General features: G+C 47.6%; 1 protein-coding gene across 1 annotated transcript; it reads left to right on the forward strand.

Annotated features, from left to right (window-relative positions):
- Positions 1-327: 327 nt before the first annotated feature.
- Positions 328-18,628, forward strand: map2k1 (mitogen-activated protein kinase kinase 1). Its single transcript, XM_088641081.1, has 11 exons — positions 328-738; positions 9,193-9,403; positions 10,428-10,574; positions 11,093-11,170; positions 11,881-11,932; positions 13,735-13,859; positions 15,376-15,583; positions 15,801-15,865; positions 16,124-16,182; positions 16,831-16,876; positions 18,045-18,628. Exons 1-11 carry the CDS (start codon positions 656-658, stop codon positions 18,156-18,158), a joined length of 1,188 nt encoding a protein of 395 aa, XP_088497207.1. The 5' UTR covers positions 328-655; the 3' UTR covers positions 18,159-18,628.
- Positions 18,629-18,694: the final 66 nt, after the last annotated feature.

Genomic DNA, 18,694 nt, shown 5'->3' on the forward strand with positions numbered 1-18,694 from the left:
AAAGGGCTGTGGGGGTGTGGAACAAGCTACCCAGCCATCTGGTGAAGCCGATACCCTGGCTTCCTCCTAGAAACGACTGGGTGAGATGCTTGGAGTGTTAAGGTACTGAAGACCAAACGGGTCAGACGTGCCGAATGACTGTCTGGTTTCGTTTGTAATCCTTTTTTATGTTCTCACGGTTCTTTATCCCGTACTACAGTACAGTTCATTCAAAACTGTCGAGCCAAAACTCGCCGGGAGGGGGAGCTCTCCCCAAAGACGCCGTCCCCAAGCTCGCAGGAAGACTAATGTAAATATTTTCGTGACGTACACCTTCACAGTCATTGGCTGTCAGCAAATAGGGAGAAAAAATGTTACTGAAACATAAAGAGACTATCCACCCATAGAGAAATTCTGGGTATCAGTGGAAGGAGGAAGGCGAGTCTTCATCCGCCGCTTACAGCTTTTTTTAGCGATAGCAGGCTTTACTGTGTAACAGGCTGCACTCTTGGGTAGGATAGCGGCACTATTTCTTTGAAATATCATTGCATTATTAACTCTTGTCTGGGAGTCTTGCACTAGTAGATACCCCCCCTCCCAGCGCCTGTAACTCGCCAGTTCGTGATTTATTCAGGGGTTCCTGTAGTCGGGTAATTTGTCGCTGATTTTCTAAAAAATGCAAAAGAGGAGGAAGCCGGAGCCGATTCAGCTCAACCCAGCTCCTGATGGCAACACTGTCAACGGTACCAGCGCCACGGAGTAAGTTCTAATCTTTTAAAAGCTACAATGACGTTTTCCTCCTTGTTTCGGAATCGGGTGATCTGTGTGGCTCTGCTCTCTGCTCACTAGCGCCGTATATCTAAATATCCTGCTTGGGTTTTTTTTTTTTGTTGTTTTCATTGCGAGGCTCTATTTTGTAATTTCTTCTTGTTTTTTTTTTAAATGAATACATATGACATGGGTCTGTGCTGTTACATGGGTGACCCCCCCACCTCACCCCCGAAAATAAAGAGGAGTATCTTACGAGGACCCCAGTGGTGTCGTGACATCAGGAGTGGTTCCGCTGAACCGCTCCATTCCCAGGAATTTTAATAGGAGTTACAGAGTGGAATGCTAAAGGCTGTCCTGGGGTTCCTGCTGGTTTCACTGAGGTTTAACTAGTCCATGGCCCCTTTGGATCTGTGTGTTTCCTGCGTGTGTACATGTTACTGGATGTTTTCCTGCCCTCCTTCTCCCGCTGAGTATTTTTAAACTGTCGTTACTATTAATGTTGTTGATGCAAATCCTCAATACCTGCTTGCAACGCCTACAACTTATTGATCCACTTTGTTTTCTCTGATGGTGTGTACGTCTTTTTGTTGTGTGTGTGACTGTGTGTGTGTGTATACACTTCCATTAATGTCAAGTCAGTAATCTGTGCTAAAACATTTTTGCATCTATGTCCGTATCTGTTAAGGACACAAAACACCTCTCTGTAATAGAGCCAGACGTAGCTGCAGTGAATAGGTACAGTATATGAGTGGGGGGTAGTGTTGTGTGGTAAGTTTGGCACTTGTTCTGTTTGTGAATGATACAGCAACCATGGCCTGTGGGATTGTAGCTCACCCCTGGCACAGAATCTGTCTGAAGGATTTGTTAGTACTGGGAGATGCTGAGGAGCACTGGTCACAGACAGCCTGGATGTGTCCCCTAGGTCAGGTGTCCAGCAGCTGGCCTGCTCACAGCAGAGTTGCGATGCCCAGTACCCCTCCATTTCTCTTTCCAGCTTTTCGCTTGGGCAAAACAGGGGGTAAAAAGGTGCCCTCTGGAAAGTTGATGAACGGGGCGAAATTTACAGCCTCCACTCTCCGCACCCTCCCTCTCTGTGAGATCAGCCATTGTGGCCGAGCAGGGCTCACACCCTGCACATGGGGCATAAAGGCTCTTGTGCTGCGTGGCTTTCCTGGGTCCCATGTTTCACTGGCCACTAAGGGTGCGCAGAGGCCAGTAATCTGTTGTTCAACTGGGCCTACAGCTTTGAGTGCTGGGCTGACATTGTACCATGAATTAAGCAGGCCTTATCGAAGGGCAGTGCTTGTCTGTCTTCAATCTACAGCGCTCTGTGCAGAAAGCATCGCTCTCCGCTTGGAACGACCCACAGATGTTTATCATGTTTCTGAAGTTCTGGAGCCCTCTGCTCCCCCAAGGACAAAAGTCCAAGAAAATATGCGACAGGATGAAAAGGCAGCCTGTGTGTGCAGCGCTTATTGTAATGGGTTCCCTTGTTTTGTGGTGGAGCAGACTATTCCATATCCTGCACAGGATAGCGTGGTGTTAGTGTCTGCTCCTGTTTGTGCTTGGTGTTTTTGAATGGCCGTGTTGTCTTTGGATGAAGACTATGTGCTTTAGTATGGCAGAGTTCTGAACGGAAACAGTAGGTAAACAGTTCAGCTCAGCCCTGGTTTGCACCCGTGAGGAAGAAGAAGATACAGTCTCCTCCGCTCCACAGTCCACAGGTGCTGCGGATGTGTTTTGCTCAGTCTCTCAGACTGGAGCGTCTGGGCCAGGAGCCAGCCATGAAGATCACTCCCTGTGATTTTATTGAGACTGTCATAGACCATGCAGGTCTGAAGCAGGGAGCCCTGTTTTTACACCATTAGATTATTGCCTGGGGTTGAATTGCAAGGCTGCAGTTTGCTGCGTTTGCTGCTTATAGATGCTTCTCATTATAAGGTTCAGCTCTGTATTAAATGTGAGACCTTCGGTTGTCAGTTTTGCGCCTGGCAGTACAGGGACCAGGTTTTGAGTGAAGAGGGTACAGTATGCCACAGTAAGCCGAGTTGCATCTATTGTGAACGTGTTCCCGAGGCACACTGAGAAAGAGATGACTTTGCATATTTGTGTGTCATGAAACTTGCATTTCAAACATGGACAAAGTGCACATGCAAACCGTGGACTAATGGATAACCCCATTCTTTTTGTTGTGACCATTTTATAGTCTTGGTGTGGGCGGTTGCCAGGAAGCTCTTAAGGGGTGAAATCCTGAATTAACCAGCCAACAAGAATTTAAAATGTTCAGGAGAGTCACAGGAATATGAAAATGACATCTTCTGCCTTCATCTGCGTGTGTAAAAACAATCGGGGTGTTGTGTATCTCACATACCAGCTCAATGCCTTAATTTCCTCCCCCTGTGACTCACGACAGCGGAGCTGCGCTCACGCATTCCTCCCACATTGCTGGGGCAGGTTGCTGCGTGCAGCGCCTCCGGAATGTTGGTACAGAGTGCAGGCCGGAGTTTGGAGCTCTGGAACTCGGAACAGGGGCTTAATAGAATTCCTGCTTCTGACATGAGGAATGCTGCAAGTCTGTTGCTGCCTGTGTGTCAGGAAAGCGGGACTGATCCCCGGAACAGTCTCACAGCTGGGCTGGGGCACGCTGCCCTGCCCTTAGACCCACAGCACTAGCCAGAGGAAGCCAGAGCATGACATAAAAAAACATTACATGTCCAAAAAGACTTTTCTTAATGCTCCAGAGTTGGTTTTAAATAGCACAATTCTTTTCCGTGTGCTTTAAATTCAAAGAGGCCTTTGCCCATCTATTTCTGATTTTACGGTACATTCTAAATATATTCAGGGCTGTTGGGAATTTTTAGCAAGGTGAGGCGTGAATTGATGCTAAGACTCTGTGGCTGCTGTCATGTGTTGGAGACGGCTCCAGCTCCAACAAAATCACCTGTATTTTGCTACCCAGGAAAATAACCCCCTCTGGCTGCATTCTAAAAACTGCACAGAGGGATTTTATGCACTGGCCCTTTTACAGCAAGGCAGCACCTGTCCAGCTGTGTGCAGGAAAGAGCTGGAACGATAACCTGGCAGTGACTGCTTTCTCTCCCTGGCAACTGATTAGGCCAATCTTTCTAATTAAATCTCACCTAGCAAAACAGTTCCCTTCCAGCTGGCATCACTGTTCCTGAGGACTGGCGGAGTCTAGCATGTGATTTCAGCTGTCTTGGCTCCTCTGCATTGTGTGTAGCCTCTCTCTATACACACTCCGTCCATGTGGGAGTGGTGTCAAGTGTCTATATAACAAGCCAGCATAATCCTTCAGGGTCTGGATGGTTCATTAGGATTGTGGAGGATTTTGTTATTTTTTTTGCTCATTGGTTCCAGAGGAGATACAGTGCCTTACAGTAGGATGATCTTTAAGCAGGAGTTCTTTGCTTAGACAAGTCTATTTAATTTAAAAAGAGGTGGAAGCCAGCCTGTTCTCAAGAGTTCCCACGTGTTTTAAGGTTAAGAGGCATCCACTGATCATTAGAGTGATTTAATTCCAACTCGTGTGTTTTTGCCATATGTTTATTATGCCCTAAGATGATACTGAATGATAGTGTCTTCTTAGGGTATAAGATGACCGCAGCATATCACCCTGCAACTCACAGCTGGCAGCCCACTGAAGCTCAGCAGTGTGAGCCTGGTCAGTACCTGGATGGGAAGCCTCCTGGGAAAGCTAAGGCTGCTGCTGGAAGGAGTGTTAGTGGGGCCAGCAGGACGCGCCACCCTGTGGTCTGTGTGGGTCCTAATGCCCCAGTATAGTGACGGGGATACTATACTGTAAAAAGGCACCGTCCTACAGATGAGACTCAAAACCGAGGTCCTGACTCTCTGTGGTCATTAAAAATCCCAGTGGTTTCTCAAAAAGAGTAGGGGTGTTACCCTGGCACCCTGGCCAAATTTCCCATTGGCTTTTACCAGTCATGGCCTCCTAATAATCCCCATCTTTGAATTGGCTTCATTACTCTGCTCTCCTCCCCACTAATAGCTGATGTGTGGTGAGCATAGTGGCTCACTATGGCTGCCATTGTCGCATCATCCAGGTGGGGCTGCACATTGGTGGTGGTGGAGGGGAGTCCCCATTACCTGTAAAGCGCTTTGAGTGGAGTGTCCAGAAAAGTGATATATAAGTGTAAGGAATTATTATTACTGTGGTTTAGCCAGCAGACAAGTCTGTAGAGAGAAAAGTGGTCCACCTTTTACAGATCAGGACTGGTGCTGCGCACAGCCGGTCACCTGCTCCATTATGTTATAGGCATGAACAGAGAAGAGAAGACGATAAGGGTATCCAAGAAGAGTATTCAAAATCCCCCCAAGCATTGGCACAGTCATACCCGTGTATTTCTTGATGAAGCTGGTCCCCAGGTTGTGCTTAAGAAAAGGCTGGAGGAGATCCTAGGATCAATTAGCTGTGAGCTACCGAACAGGCCAGACAGCCTCCTCTGAGCAGTTTGTGTTGAGATTCTAACCAGCAGTCTCCTGGCTGACCCTCATACATTTCCTAGCAGGAAGGAGTTCAGGATCTGCAATCTGGGTTAATAATTAGCAGGAGCAGGAATGCTGTTTGCATTGTACACTGTGTGGCCCGTTCTGCCCTGAGACAAGCACACCTGCAGGATTTGTATATGCCTACATGCGTGTAACAGCACAGCCCCACCTGTCTCAGGGTTATCTCGAATTGTACTGAACGAATAAAAGAGTTGGGTCGTGAGAGAGGATATAAGTGTGAACACACCCTTATTGCACCCTACTCCACAACCTTGTTAGGGTAGTGCAGTAGTCAGAAGACCTTACCATGGTGGGCAAGGGCCAAAGCAAAGAATAGGAACCGTTTCCATGTACTTTATCCAGTACCAGCAAGCATCAGGCACAAGGAAGAATTCACCCTAGGTAGGAAACCAGTTCATTGCAGTGCACACAGACACAAGCACACAAAAAGTCACACTAGGGACAGTTTTTCCCAGAAGCCATTTAACCTACCAGTATTACCGGTATGTCTCTGGACTGTGGGAGGCAACTGAAGCACCAGGAGGAAACCCTCACGACCACAAGGAGAACACGCAAACTCCACACAGACAGCTCTCCAGCTCCGGAATTGAACCCAGGGCCCCTGGATTGCAAGACAGCAATGGAAACCACTGCACCACCATGACACCAAGTTTAGGGCCCGTGCTGTATAAAACCCATTTGGAACAATAGTACAATAATGTTGGGGTAAAGCATGAAACAGACTTGTTGAACTTTTGAAAATTCTGGCAAAGCAAATTAAAAAAACAGGTTATGCACGGTAAGGCCATTGCTTACTCTGAATTAAATTCGGGGCTTCTATCTGGGGGCTCACCTCCTTCATCTCAAGGCCGTGCTGAAGCCCTGCCTGTCGCCTCCCCTGTAGCTGTACGAGCGCCAAGGCATGGCTGCCTGAGTGCACTGTGGATTCCAGGTGGACATGCTCCCCGCTTACCCCACAGAGCTGGCCCTCCGCCTCTCCTCCCACGCGCGCGCTGAAGTGTGTGTATCACACCCCACTTCACCACGCGGCGCCCCGAGCCCCTGGTCCCAGCACGATCCACGCCACCCCCGAGCCTCTCGCTGGCGCGCTCGCCCGCGGTTGCCATGGCTTCGCCGAGCTGCTGTCGAGAGGCAGCCATAACCCTTCAAGCGCTGGCGAGGCAGGGAGGCGCAGAGGAACGAACTAGGGGAACGAAATGGAAACCCCACAAGAACGACTGCGTGGGTGATGACGGGGGAGAGGTTGCCGAGAGGTTGATTATTCCTTGGAGTGGCTGAGTACTTGTACGTGTGTGTTCTAGTTTCCTCTGTGATTTTTGGATTGTAAACCAGAATAATCTCTCATCCTTTCCGGTGGGGCATTTTGGGAAACAGGCTATCAGGACACAACACATTTCTTCTTTTAAAAAAAGTATTGACCCTTTCCTGCACCCTGATTTTGCCTGTTTAATAGAGCCTGCTGGAGCGTCAGCTCACTGTGACTGCTGCAGTCAGTCACCCTCCCTCCCCCTCATGTACATGTAGAGCACACACTTCTTCAGTGCTTCCAGATCCCATTGTGATGTTAATGAGCAGATCCTGGCAATTCGTTGCTTAGACAGAGGGAGGGTTGCGGAGGGCTGGAGTGGCACCGTCACACGTCGCACTCTTGTCGCGTGTCTTGTGGAAGTAAACATCACCTCCTGTGACAGACAGATTTCAGCCCTGGGAACCAGCACAGCAGGATACTCCTTCATTTCCACATTCAAACTTCTGAAGCCTCCCTCCGGACTGGATATTTCATAGCAGTCTTTGGAATTTCAATTAATGACCGCCCGGGCTTCGCCCGTACACAGCTGATAGCCTTCATAAGTATGTTCCCTGCTGTGATGTAACTGTCGTTTGTCTGAATCCAGGCTAGTCCTCAGTCCTGTGCTTGCTGAGCTGTCTTCCTCCTGACTCTGGAAGGTGAAGGCTCCTCCCAACCCGACCAAAACGAGTTGCCGTTTTTTTTCCCCCATTTCCTCCTGTTGCTCCTGTTGGAGGCGATTCAAAGGCTGCTGTTCTCACGCATCTCACATCTCCAGCAGTCCTCCACGGCCACCCGCTCAGTTATATATAGAGCTGGGGGTCCTGCCAAGATTCCCTTTCCTTCCATTTCCCCAGCGCTGTGCTGGGACAGCAGAGCGGAGGGAGGGGAAGAGGGGAATGGGGAAGTCAGGAAGGTCTTCATGTCCATCGAGGCACTCCGTTAACTACAGACATAAAGAGAATTGTAGCCAAAGACTGACGTTTAAACAAAAAAACCTTTCAGTCTCATTCATTCCAATTCCAAATAATTCTTGGGATTTTTAAACAACCGTTTCGCAATTTTTACAACAACTCCTGACCAAGATATTGGTTTCCATTTATGCCAGCGTTGTGCGCTTGTATAGCTTTTTACTGGAGCAAAGGTCAGGGGAGGTCACACTCTGGGAACCCATAATGCACTGCTCCATAGCGGTCACTGAGGAAATTTGTGTCCATGACAACAGAGGCCACGGACACCATGCAGCAGAATTAACAGTGTCCTGCACAGCGCGAGTCACTGCGCTGACGTGAGGCGAGGGCAGGATTGGCCTTTCTGTCCACAGTGGGCATCTGTGTTTGTGCTTCGCTCCTCCCCTTCCCACTGACCAGCAGTGTAGAGGCACCCGACAAACCAGTACTCAGATGCCTTACTCTGAATCGCATTGGCTCCAGGAATCCCAGGCATGGCATTGTGAAACATGCTGCTGGGTGACCACAGCGGTGTGGAATCCTGCTCTTCCATTCACTGGGGACTCGAAGAGGGGTTTTCAGAGATCACTGCGCCGGATCAAAATTTGTTTCCGATTTTCTGAAGAAGGATGTTGAACTTTCGCGGGACCGCAATGCAATGCGAGAGACACGAGGATTGGATTATGGGGAACGTGTCTTGCACAAGGGAGATGTACACCAGAGGTCACTCCGATGGTCACAGGGTGGCAGTGCAGTGTGGAGAAATGGGACTTGCTTCACATGCACATGAGACCAAAGCCCAATAAACTCAGTAGTTTTCACAATGCAGTCGTTTGAATAGGCCAGCAAACACTTATAGGATTGAACAACATGTATGTGCAGGTATGTTTATTGCACTGAGTTTATCATTCCTTTATCAACGTTTTTTATTTCCGTAGCCGCTGCGGAGGCTCGTGTTGAGCCAGAGGCTGTCCCAGCAGGTGCAGGGCGCAAGGCAAGACTACGCCCTGGACAGGACTCTAGTCCTGTTTACTCCTGGGTAAAACACACAGGCCCATTTAGAGTTGCCAATTAACCCATCCAGCCTTGGAAGAGGAGAGGAAACTTGAGCACTTAGAGGAAAAAAAAAAGCAAAGGTGAACACTAGAAGAACATGCAGACTCCACACAGAAGGCACTCCGGTCCAGAGTTGAACCCAGGACCATAGAGCTGTGAGACATCAGTGCTAACCGTCATGCCACACAAAATTATATGAGATATTTAGAGAATTTAGATATAAGTAAATAAACAAGAACCTACTGTACTTTTGGAGTAGGACCAGTTTGCACCCGTTGTTTGCCAGGATAGACTTCCAATATCCTGAACTTGAAGAAACGGTTAGAAAATGAATGGATGGAGGCTTTTGGAGCCAGTGGGTGTTCATTTGGGGATTGTAAAAGTGGAGTGAGGTTTGCACTGGGCCAAAAAGTCCTTCCTTTGCATCATCTGGAAGTGGTTTTGTTACCATTTCCTCTGCGCAAGGGTTTGATATCTGTTGCAATGTCCTCTTGCTGCTCAGGCCCTGTTTCAACATGTGATTTACTTCGAGAGTGTGCACGAATGAGTTACCAACCATTACAGAAACTCAAGAGGCCCCTCCACCTCCGTCTCCCGCAGGACGAATCTGGAGGCCCTGCAGAAGAAGCTGGAGGAGCTGGAGCTGGACGAGCAGCAGAGGAAGCGTCTGGAGGCGTTCCTCACCCAGAAGCAGAAGGTGGGGGAGCTGAAGGACGACGACTTTGAGAAGATCTGCGAGCTGGGCGCCGGAAACGGGGGCGTGGTCTTCAAGGTGTCGCACCGCCCCTCCGGCCTCATAATGGCCAGAAAGGTACGAGCCCCTGTGGTGTCACTGCCAGTCCCACACCGCCCTAAAGGCGCTGTCATTTAGAACTTCCTGCCTCACGTAAGATAAGAGATGAGATGAGATCCCTTCATTGGCCATACACAATTTCTTGCATTAGGAATTTGTCTTTTCGCATACCCCAGCTTGCATGATCCACGAGACACACAGACAGGGAGAGGAGCTTGGGGTCAGAGCGCAGGGTCAGCCATTTATATGGCGCCCCTGGAGCAGTTGGGGTTAAGGGCCTTGCTCAGGAGCCCAACAGAGGGATTTGAACTGGCAACCTTCCAGCCACAGGTACAGATCCTTACCCACAGAGCCCCCGAGTTTTTTGCCCCGTAATGACATCACTTTTTATTGCCATGTGTGATGAGTGCAGTTCTCCCTGCTCCTGCCGGGATACCTGCTCCCAGCATGCGCGGCGCCACTCCTTAGACAGCGGATCACTTTGTGTCCACAGATCGGTTCTGTGCCCCAGCAGAGTTTGGCACTGCCTGGCTTTCAGAGGGGTAATGTCAGCTCTTGAACTGGCTCAGTGGGCTGAGCCCTGTGACACATACATATGCAGTGATCTTCACCCCCATTCCTGTAATGCAGACTCTCCCTCCCCTTGTACTCTACTTGACTATCAACAGCAAACCTGGTTCTCCTTAAGAACCTGGACAGAGGAATTACCCTTCACCGTCTCTCTTACTCTTCATTAAAAGCCTTTCTCCTGAGACGGTATGTTCTTTGCAAATGCACTGTTGCAAAGGAAATTGATTTTTTTTGGTACATTATCTGTGTTTAAAGCCAGATACTCATCTCTGGCTTTCTGTTTTACAAAGAATCAGGAAGGTGGCAGAGAAGGAAAGATTTTTTGTTTTGTTGAAGTTTTTTTAAAATCAGCACATTTTGCTCCGTTGAGAAATTCTGTCCGATAACATGACCAGAGGTCAGTGAATGGTGAGCGAATACATGTCACGCATGAGCCGTCGTGCAGTGAGTGTGCCTGTGCTTTCTGTTCCAGCTCATCCACCTGGAGATCAAGCCTGCCATTAGGAACCAGATCATCCGGGAGCTGCAGGTCCTGCATGAGTGTAACTCCCCCTACATCGTGGGCTTCTATGGTGCCTTCTACAGCGACGGCGAGATCAGCATCTGCATGGAGCACATGGTAGGGCCAGTGTCCACCCCTCCTGAGCTCAGGCCTTGGTATGGCCCTCACTGGTTAGCCAGAACAGACAGGGCATCTGGGCAGCTCTTCTTCTGAATGTCTGTGGTGGGAAAAGTTTATGTTGATTTGACAGACACCTGTATTCACGGTCACTATCAAGGGCTAAGGCTGGTACAATAAAGTCTCCTTGTACACTAGGAGACATGATGAAACCACAGCAGTGTGTCAGGGACGTTGCAGTTTCCTCACTTTCTCTCTCTTTCAGTTTTCTCTCCCTCTTTCAGATCGTTTCTTCTCTTCTCCTCTCTTGGTGGGATTGCTCTGATGCTCTGCTATATGTAAGGGAATGAGTAGCATCCTGGGACAGTGCTACTCCAGTCTTTCCTGACACTGTGTGTGCATGCAGAGCTCCCAAGAGAACTAGGTGCCATCCAGCGCAGTGAAGACACTCTGACATAATGACACAGTAGTATAAGAGTGTAGGAAGAGCCATAAATATTCTTCCATCTGTCCCGCAGGACGGGGGCTCCCTGGACCAGGTGCTGAAGAAAGCAGGGAAGATCCCTGAGCAGATCCTGGGGAAAGTCAGCATTGCAGTGAGTGGTTCAGGCTGGGATGGGGCTATAGGGCATTTCCCGGGAATTTAGATAGATGTGATCCTATATCAGGTGGAAATAGGCACCAGATGGAAAGCTATAGTGCTGGGATTTTTTTCAACACCCACAGAGGCCATTTCCTGTGGCATCCTACGCAAAATGAAATTAAATCAAGTCCCTAAAGCATGTACAATCATAGCTTGAGCTCTTGCATGGTGATGCTCTAGCAGATGTGCTGATGTGGCAGCCCTGTCACTATTTTTGTAGTGTTAAGGTCGCAGCCCTTAAACCCTGGGCAGTGGGCCTGCCTGTCCCATGCTGTGACAAGAATGCCTGTCAGAAACTGACAGGACGGACTGCAGTTTGCATGGCAGCAGTATCCCAGGCATTGCTCTCCATGTGCTTCTGGCACGTGCGTGGAGTTCTGTGACAGCTGTTTCTGCTTCACAAAGCATAACTGCAGTCAGTGCACTTGTATGTGCGGACAAGACAGGGCAGCTGTGTGTGGAGACTTATCCACTGAGTCCAGCCAGCTCTGCTGCACATTTGAGTAAGCTCATGTATGAGGACTCGAACACGAGTCATGAGCCCCCTCCTTCTCTCTCCCCTCCCTGCCTGTCCAGCGGTCCAGTGGTTATCAGTTGTGAATTGATACGGAGAGGGGCTGCTGGGAAGCAGATCTGCAGTTGATCTGTCTGCTGTGTTTCCAGGTGATCAAAGGACTGACGTACCTGAGAGAGAAACACAAGATCATGCACAGGGGTGAGTCAGTGTGGATGATGGGGATACCTACTGTAACTGCGGTGTCCTAAAGCAGCCCCGTTGGGAGGTGTGTGATGGCTTCCTGACCTCTGACCTGCAGGATGGGAGAGTCCTGGCTCAGGTGCTGAAGGAGGCAGGGAAGATCCCCAAGCAGATTCAGGGGAAGCCTGTATTGCCATGACAACAATAAAAGAGAAATAGTCAATAATCCCTTTTTTAAGCTACACTATTTTAAGGGTTTTGATTTATTACTAGGGTTGATGTATTTGAACTTACAGGTGGTAGCTAATTGTGAACCAAGACAACACAGCCTTACAAATACAAATCAACAAAGCACACATTGTTTAAGTATTAAATTCAGAGTTATCGTATTGTCAGAGGCCATTCACCAGCATCACCCGGCTGCAGACAGTAAGAGATAGTATTTCCCAGGATCAACACCGCTCCCCTCGAGAGTACAGAGCTTCAGGAGAGCGGAGCTGCCTCGCTGGGGTGATCGAGGTCTCAGCCTAGTCTGTTCCAGAGTGGCCGCAGGTCTTGAGGCGCGAGATGTCTCTTCCCCATAGTATGTGTGTATTTGAATAAGAGGAATTCTCATAATAGGTACTCTGAAGGGAGGTCGTGCACCACTGGCAGTTTGTAGGTACACTCTGAGTCCATTTGCAGTGCCAAGCTTGGTCTTCCACAGCCAGGATTGTAACAGCCGGGTTACACGTCTCATCGTTACAATTGCTGACACTTCTCATTTTCCTGGAACCAGTAAGGAAGCCCAGCCATGGCCTTAGCATCAGCTGCAATGGTGTGACCCAGCCCTGTGTGTAAGACATCTGTCCTGTGGGGGAAGGTAGGGAAGGGGTCAGTGAATGTTTCTTACCGCTAAACCCTTAATATCCTTTACCCAGAATATGAAGACTATAGTCTCTTTGTAGAAACGGCTGGATGCCATCCATCAAATCAAATTGCTATCCAATAGCCAAAGGGGTTAGATAGGCTGAATGGCCTGCTCTCGTCTGTAGCTAACTTGTACACTATGGAACAGAAGGTCGTGTGTTGCACCTGGGCCAGTGCCTACAGGCACACTGTACAGTGCAGTCAGATGACAGAGAGAGCTGGGCGCTGCGACTGTAGTGTGTAAGAGGCAGCCCTGCTGTTTGACACAAGGCTATGCCCCCCCGCCACCCTGCCGTACAGCACACTGCCCTCACAGCAAGTGTCTCATAGTATCAGCTGACATTCTCCATCTGTCTCAACTCCCACTCGCCTCACAGTGTCGTGTGTGTGTTTACAATGGCTACAGAAAGGCACAGAGTCAGGAGGAGTGCTCCTGGCACTTCACATGCGCTAGATAAAAAGAAGTGATCAAAAGGCACTAGAGAACAGGAGCACGGGCTCAGAGCAGGCCTGCCTGTCGGTTGCCTGGTAACCACGGGGACCGTTGTGCTCTTGAGCGCACGGGAGGAGTTGCTGCCGTGGGACCTGTCCGTCTCCGCACAGACCTGTGAGTAAAAACACGGCCCATCACTCCCGCTGACCAGCAGCTCTCGTTCCTTATAGCTCACACTTCTCGTGGGGGAGTGGGGTAGGACACCAGTGTGACTGATCGTGATTCCCTTTTGGCTGCTGGAAATGCTAAGCCGTTGCCACACAGCCATGGCAGCCCTTTACATCAGGGGCTTCTACAGCTGGGTGTCACCCACCGTGTGACATAAAGATAATACTGCACAGAATGGGGCCGACGCACGCCTGAGAGCTGTGAATCCTGTATCTGTCCCCTGGCTTCTGAGCCTCTCTCTGCGTTCCAGATGTGAAGCCATCCAACATCCTGGTGAACTCGCGCGGAGAGATCAAGCTGTGCGACTTTGGCGTCAGTGGCCAGCTCATAGACTCCATGGCCAACTCTTTTGTGGGCACGCGGTCCTATATGTCTGTGAGTTACCGTCTTTCCCTCTCCTCTTCCCTCGTGGTTCATATTGTGGAAGTACTAGACTTCGTGACAGTTTTGGGTTAATAGTATTGCACAGTGGGAGCTGTAGGATTTAATTCTCTTACTTCCATTACAGGCTGCCTTTTTCGGGCTTCTGTACATGATGGATGCCAGCTAAAGCAGAGTAATGGATTGTTTTTTTACTTCCATTCAGCGGCTGACAGGAACTGCTCTCTATAACCATGACAGCCAAGCTGACTGACGCACCGAAGGGCTCTTTACACACAAGTGCAGCCTCATGCATATGCATTGCAATTATATAACATTGGATGTGTGTGATAATCAACAGAGACTGCCTGACAGGGACGATGACTGTGGCCTGTAATCTCTCCTGCTGTTCATAGATTTGCCTCCATTAAAGCCCTGCCATCCCTTAAAAGGATGTAAGTCTATTTTGTGTAAAGAGCCTTCCAGTAAGTAGTAAAATGAACAGTTTTCACATGGAAATAATACACCTGTATCAAACAATCAAGTACAAAGTGCTAAACACATAAAAAGAGTAGCTGTCTGGCTTTGTCCTTCCTGTAAGGTCTGTCACTGGTGCAAGTGTATTTGTATTTGGCTCTAGAAAGTATACATGGTAAAAACTGTGTCCTTGAGCACTTCATGCTACACAGTGGATTGCCGAGATTTGTTTTTCCAAATCAATTGTCATGTCCAATAACAATTTCCCAATAGGAAACTGCAGTTAGGAATGTTGATTGAGGAATTAAGGCATAAGAGGGAGACAGAACCCCCCGCCCCCCCGATGCAGAGAGAGGAGAGACCAAGGTGCACAGGCAGAGATGGGGGGCACGGGTGAGATACATTCAAGGAAAAGAGAAAGGCTCACTATGCTATTTACAGTCCGTTTATTTCAGGAAGTGATGTATGGTCTGTGTAATTTCTAGTGCAAATAGGACACGTCCCAAGACAGGATTTGTATAGAGCAGCCCGGATAGATTTTATCTTACTAGATATGCTATAGGAAACGTATGCACTAGCTGTCCCACTGGAGCAAGCCACAGTGTGGAGCAGCAGTCAGGTGTCTGGATGTGAAACTGGAAGATTGTGGGTTAAATCCCATGTGAGCTTTGGATCAAAGCATCTGCCAAATATTTGAACAGTACCGTTATTTTGGATTTCACTGGTGGTAATGATTTGTAAAACAAAGAGCTCATTAGCAAGAGAATGCCGTAAATTATACCAAACCTGCCTGTTTTGTTTTACATTGAGATCTAAGTGGTCCGTTTTCTCGGCAGTCAGGTTGCATAAATTCGTTGGAGAACAGCTGTAGTCTGTGATTCTGCTACACCTGGAATGCAGTAACTGTTTTATGTTCTAACTCCAGCATCTCCGACAATTCCCATTCTCCCTCTCCTTTATTCCTCCCTGCTGTCCACTGTCAATCCTTCCTTCCTGTTGTTCGCTCTTCCCATCTTTCCCTAACCATCGCTCCCATTGTTTTCTGCCTGTCCAGCCGGAGCGGCTCCAGGGTACCCATTACTCAGTGCAGTCCGATATCTGGAGTATGGGACTGTCCCTGGTGGAGATGGCAATCGGCCGCTACCCTATCCCCCCGCCTGACGCCAAGGAGCTGGAGCAGATCTTCGGTTGCCCTGTAGGGGGCGACCTGCCCTCCAGCGAGGCTTTCCCCAAACCCAGACCTCCTGGCCGCCCTGTCAGCTGTAAGTCTCCCCCAACCCTCATCCTGCACCCCCCTTTTTCTCAGCTCCTGCTCAGTTGCCGTCCTGAGTCCACCCTCGGTCAGAAGCGATACAACCCCACAAGATGAACTTTGTGACAGAAAGCATTGGCATTTTAAGGTGTGGCAGCTGTGTTATTGATTGATTCAGCAGGAAAATTCCCTGACATTAAACACCACCTTCCTCGCTTTCCTTCCAGCATACGGCCCGGACAGCAGACCCCCCATGGCGATTTTCGAGCTGCTGGACTATATTGTGAATGAGGTGTGTAGCTTCCTGCCTGAATTTAAAGTGTGGGTACAGGTAGATTGGCCAGAAATTCTAAAAACCCTTTAGTAGTCTGTTCATACTTATATATATATTATTATTTTCTATATTATTCTCATATACTGTAATTTTATACATTCTGTACCTCAAAACAGGAGTTTTATGGGACAGCGCTGTAATTATCAAAAATATTTTACATGGAATAGATGTAACTGTCCCGTTTTCTCTTGTTCTTGGGTCATTCTTTTTTTACAGCCACCTCCAAAGCTGCCAAGTATATTTGGTTCAGAGTTTCAAGACTTTGTTAACAAGTGGTAAGTACAAGAACTGTCACTTCTTCGAAAGTTTGTAAACATTTTTAACTCAATGGCATAAGTCATTTGGAGCTTCAGAATACACCATAGTCTTCTCAGATAGGGAAAACGGCCCCTGACTCACTCACTGTCTCCCATTGCTGGGTAAATCACACTCCAGTTCCTGAACTTAAGATCAAAACTACTTCATAGAATGCATGATACTCTTCCCCCTAGTGGTCCAATAACAAACTCAACAATGCTGACAGTGTGGAGAGGAAGTCCTCTCATTTGCACACTCTTAATTGCAAGTTTCCAAGAAACCATAAGCAGTGTTGGCGTTTTCCAAAAATAACTTAAAGCAGTTAAGGGTTTCCAAACTGTGCATGTTTTGGAAAATTTTGATTGTGCATAATTATATACCCCTGATAACCTGGACATGAAAAATGGATCAGGATTTAAAAAAGCCAAAGGGCATTGGAAACGCAAAGCAATTCCAGAATCCGTTTTGTAACAAACCGTGGGAATATCAGCATTTTCCAGAAAACATGCAATGCCTGTAGAAACAGGCACACAGAATGATTAATAGTTTGGACTTTGAGAATTGAAACAAAGAGGGGATCATGTCATTTTTATACTGTCAATTGTAAAGGCTTGGTTCTTTTTCAGCTTGGTCAAGAATCCAGCAGAAAGAGCAGATTTAAAACAGCTCATGGTAAGCATTTATTTCATCCTGAACTGGCCATCATTGAATGATTTAGGACAATGGGCTTTACACTCAAATGTTTCCTATTTACAATGCTATTCACTATTTGCAATAGAGACACTACTTAAAAGCATTTCTGCAGCAGCTGTGGTGCATGCAGAGAGATTTCTTGTATTGAGTGCAGTTTAAGGAAACACTCCATGTTGCTTTGCAATGGCAATATTCAGTGCATCAGTGCTGTAGCATTTCAGATTTAACTTCTGCAAGAGGGTTAACAGACTTGGAATAGGGGTTCTGTAATATGTTAATAAAGCACATCCTGATTCTGTGTCATACAGTGCTTATAATACATTTAATCACATGTGCACCATGTTCCCCTTGTTTGAAATGAAGGGGTTCTGGGAAAACATGCCCCCCACTTCTAATTATAGGTTAAAGTTAAAAACTTCCAACTGGTTCTATCATTTGACATGGGGATAAAAATGAGACGTTTTGTCTTCCCCAAAACAAGTGGTATTGAGATTGAAGACAGAAGTTTCATCTTCAAGTGGATCAAGATCAAGTGGGCCATCAAATCAAGACCTCTCCAGAAATGCTAAAAACCAAGCATTAAAGATTTCTGAGACTGGTTATTAAACCTCAGTGACAAAATAAAAGTTCCACACTGAGCACAAAATCATGAACTTTGGGAAAGTACTGTAAATCTCCATGTCACAGACTTGCATTTGAGTTCCCATAAACTGCAACATGATGCTGCCCTTCCTGCTCATTAGTCACCATAATGACTAACGTACAGGTTGTGCAGCAGACATTTCACCACAGAAATGTTCCAGTGATTTACATGTAGAATTAACAGTATTTGTTGGTGAAACCATATTGAAATCAAAAGCAATATCTGATTAGAAGAGATGTCGTAGGGGCCCCACGTCACCGGAGGTTTTGTCAGAATATTGTGCAATAGATGGCTGAAAATTCTTATTTATGTGAAATGGAGGTTTAACATGTTAATGTGTACATTTTACTTTTACTGCAGGTTGAAATACACTTATCAATGCTCATTCAAACCCCAAAATATACAAAGTTGCAGTTCCCCTTTAAAGTCCAAGTGGGAAAGGTATTTACTCACACTAACCACTTTCTAAGGAAGTTCTCACCACTGTGTGCCTTGACTTCCTAGGTGCATGCTTTCATCAAGCGGGCGGAGGCAGAGGAGGTGGATTTTGCAGGGTGGCTCTGCAGCACGATTGGCCTGAACCAGCCCAGTACCCCCACCCACACCGGAGGGGTGTAAGAGGAAAAGGGGGCTATGCCACCCATCGCTGCATGTGTGCTTCAAATAAATGCCCCCCCAACCTCCCGCTTATTAATGTATTTCAGTCTTTTAAAGGAAAAGGGTCTGTCAGATTGGTCGCTATAGCTATTCGCTGCCTCTCCTTTTCTTGAGCATCTTACACAAGCCATATTTCTGACCATATTGATCAGGTCTGCTCTCTTCCTCAGGCATGTCAATCTGTAGCCTAGATTCAAAATCCCCCAAATCAAGGCACTGTTCTGCTTTCGCCTCTCCCACCTACAGATGACAATGACAGACCCATTTCCTTTTAAAAAAAAAGACGCAGATGAGAATATATTGTAAAACAATTGTGTATAGTGTCTTAAGTGTACAAGACTCCCATTGTTTTTTTTGCTATTTTAAGAAGAGTCACGCAAATATTTTAAACATTTAATGTGATCAAATAAACTGAAGGTTTATCTGTTGAAGTCTCTTGGCTTGTGTAGTACAAACTCTATACTCAAGACTCAACACCAGCTTCCAGCAGCATCTTT

Source organism: Lepisosteus platostomus, chromosome 7 (assembly GCF_059453375.1).
Source record: "Lepisosteus platostomus isolate fLepPlt1 chromosome 7, fLepPlt1.hap1, whole genome shotgun sequence".
NCBI lineage: Eukaryota > Metazoa > Chordata > Actinopteri > Semionotiformes > Lepisosteidae > Lepisosteus > Lepisosteus platostomus.